At 61.2% G+C, this 1,584-nt stretch overlaps 1 protein-coding gene across 1 annotated transcript in view; it reads right to left on the bottom strand.

Moving 5' to 3' along the window:
- Positions 1 to 1,576: 1,576 nt before the first annotated feature.
- CHC_T00003218001 (hypothetical protein) overlaps positions 1,577 to 1,584 on the bottom strand; it is a 444-nt gene continuing 436 nt past the window's right edge. The window contains exon 1 of the mRNA XM_005714631.1: positions 1,577 to 1,584. This exon is cut by the window's right edge and continues 436 nt beyond it. Coding sequence (XP_005714688.1) covers positions 1,577 to 1,584 — 8 coding nt within the window.

The following is a 1,584-nucleotide window of genomic DNA, read 5'->3' as shown; positions in this document are numbered from 1 at the left end:
CCCCCAATTCCAATACTGTAACACACACCTCCTATAAAAAGAGCAACCCTCTACGCCACCCGTCCACACGGCCCAAGTCTTCCCCTGTCGCGCCCTCCCCGCAACCAACATGCATCTACCCCGCCTACTCCTGATCGCCGCTTTCGCGCTGGCCCTCCTCCCTCCCGCCAATTCGCGCCCGCCTTCACGCGCCTTCCACCACCCCTGCAGCTACGGCTGCCGCTTCACCTTATGCACGGGCACGACGCGCCTGCTGCTCACGACGCCCAACACGGGCATGCTGCCGCGTCTCTGTCTCCCGGGCTCGTACCTGGGGCGGGTGCTGCGCACGGGCGAGCCGCGCGTGTCGCGGTCCGGCATGGGGCACGCGTACCCCATCTCCAAGTGGCGGCCGTCCGGGCTGTCGGTGCCGTTCCCGCGCGACGCCTTCTTCGCGCACGAGATCCGCGGCATGGACGCGTCCGGCGTGGCACGGCGGCGCGCGCGCGGCAACCAGCACACGTTCCTCGCCGGGTTGTGCGTGGTGCTACCGATCCGCGAGTGGGAGGTGATGAACGAGGGCGGCGAGGTGGTGCGCAGTCGGCGCGGCGGGAAGGGGGCCTGCGTGTCGTTCCGGGCCGTGGCGGCGCGGGTGGTGGTGGAGCTGCGGTGGTACTCCGGGGACGACCTGGACCTGGTGGTGACGGAGCCGGACGGGGACAGGGTGGGCGTGTGGAAGAGGAGCTCGGAGAGCGGGATGCTGTGGGCAGACGAGGGCGTGGATATGTGCGGGGTGGGCAAGATGAACGGGGAGAAGGCGGTGTGGCAGGTGGCGGAGCTGGTGCAGGGGGGGAGGTATCTGGTCAAGGTCAAGGTTGGGGGGCTGTGTGAGCAGGGCGGAGCAAAGTGGACGGTCGGGGTGAGCGTGGGCGGCAAGATGGTGAAGAAAGTGACGGGGGAGATAGGCGGGCAGATGGGAGGGGTTGTGCCTGGGAGCGTGTTTCAGTTTTCGGTTTGAACTACGTTTTGCACGAGTTAATTAACAAAAAAAACAAACAAACAAATTCTTGCGTCGACACGCGTTTGTCGTGTACTACGTGTCCAGGCACGCAGGTTTGGTTGAACTATTAACTATACTTTACCAGCTACGTTTTGCACTTGTTAACAAACGAATTAATACGTGGACACGCGTTTGTCGTGTACTACGTGTCCAGGCACGCAGCGGCTGTAATTGACAAATACAACTAGGTTTTGTATGAGTTAATTGACAAATTAGCGTTGTCGTGTACGGTTGTCGGTTGTCGTGTACCACGGTGGACACGTGTGTCCACGCAAACAGAGCGGCTGTTTACAGCCGCTCTGTATCCCCGCTTTGGGCTTTCCGTCCTTACATAAGGACGGAAAGCCCAAAGCGGGGTACACGCTACCCACAGATGATGACTCTGCACTCTGCGCGGCTTCTTCGCCCACAGACTGCGCGATGGATCCCACCGATCAGTCATCCATCACCACCGACATTCTCACTTGAGACCCGCTTCCGACTCCGTGCAAACACCGCTCCCTTCTACCCTCACTTCTACCAAAAAACCCCCCGCACTCAACACA

Source organism: Chondrus crispus, genomic scaffold (genome assembly GCF_000350225.1).
Source record: "Chondrus crispus Stackhouse genomic scaffold, scaffold_18, whole genome shotgun sequence".
NCBI lineage: Eukaryota > Rhodophyta > Florideophyceae > Gigartinales > Gigartinaceae > Chondrus > Chondrus crispus.
This window is presented reverse-complemented; position numbering and strand designations above follow the sequence as displayed.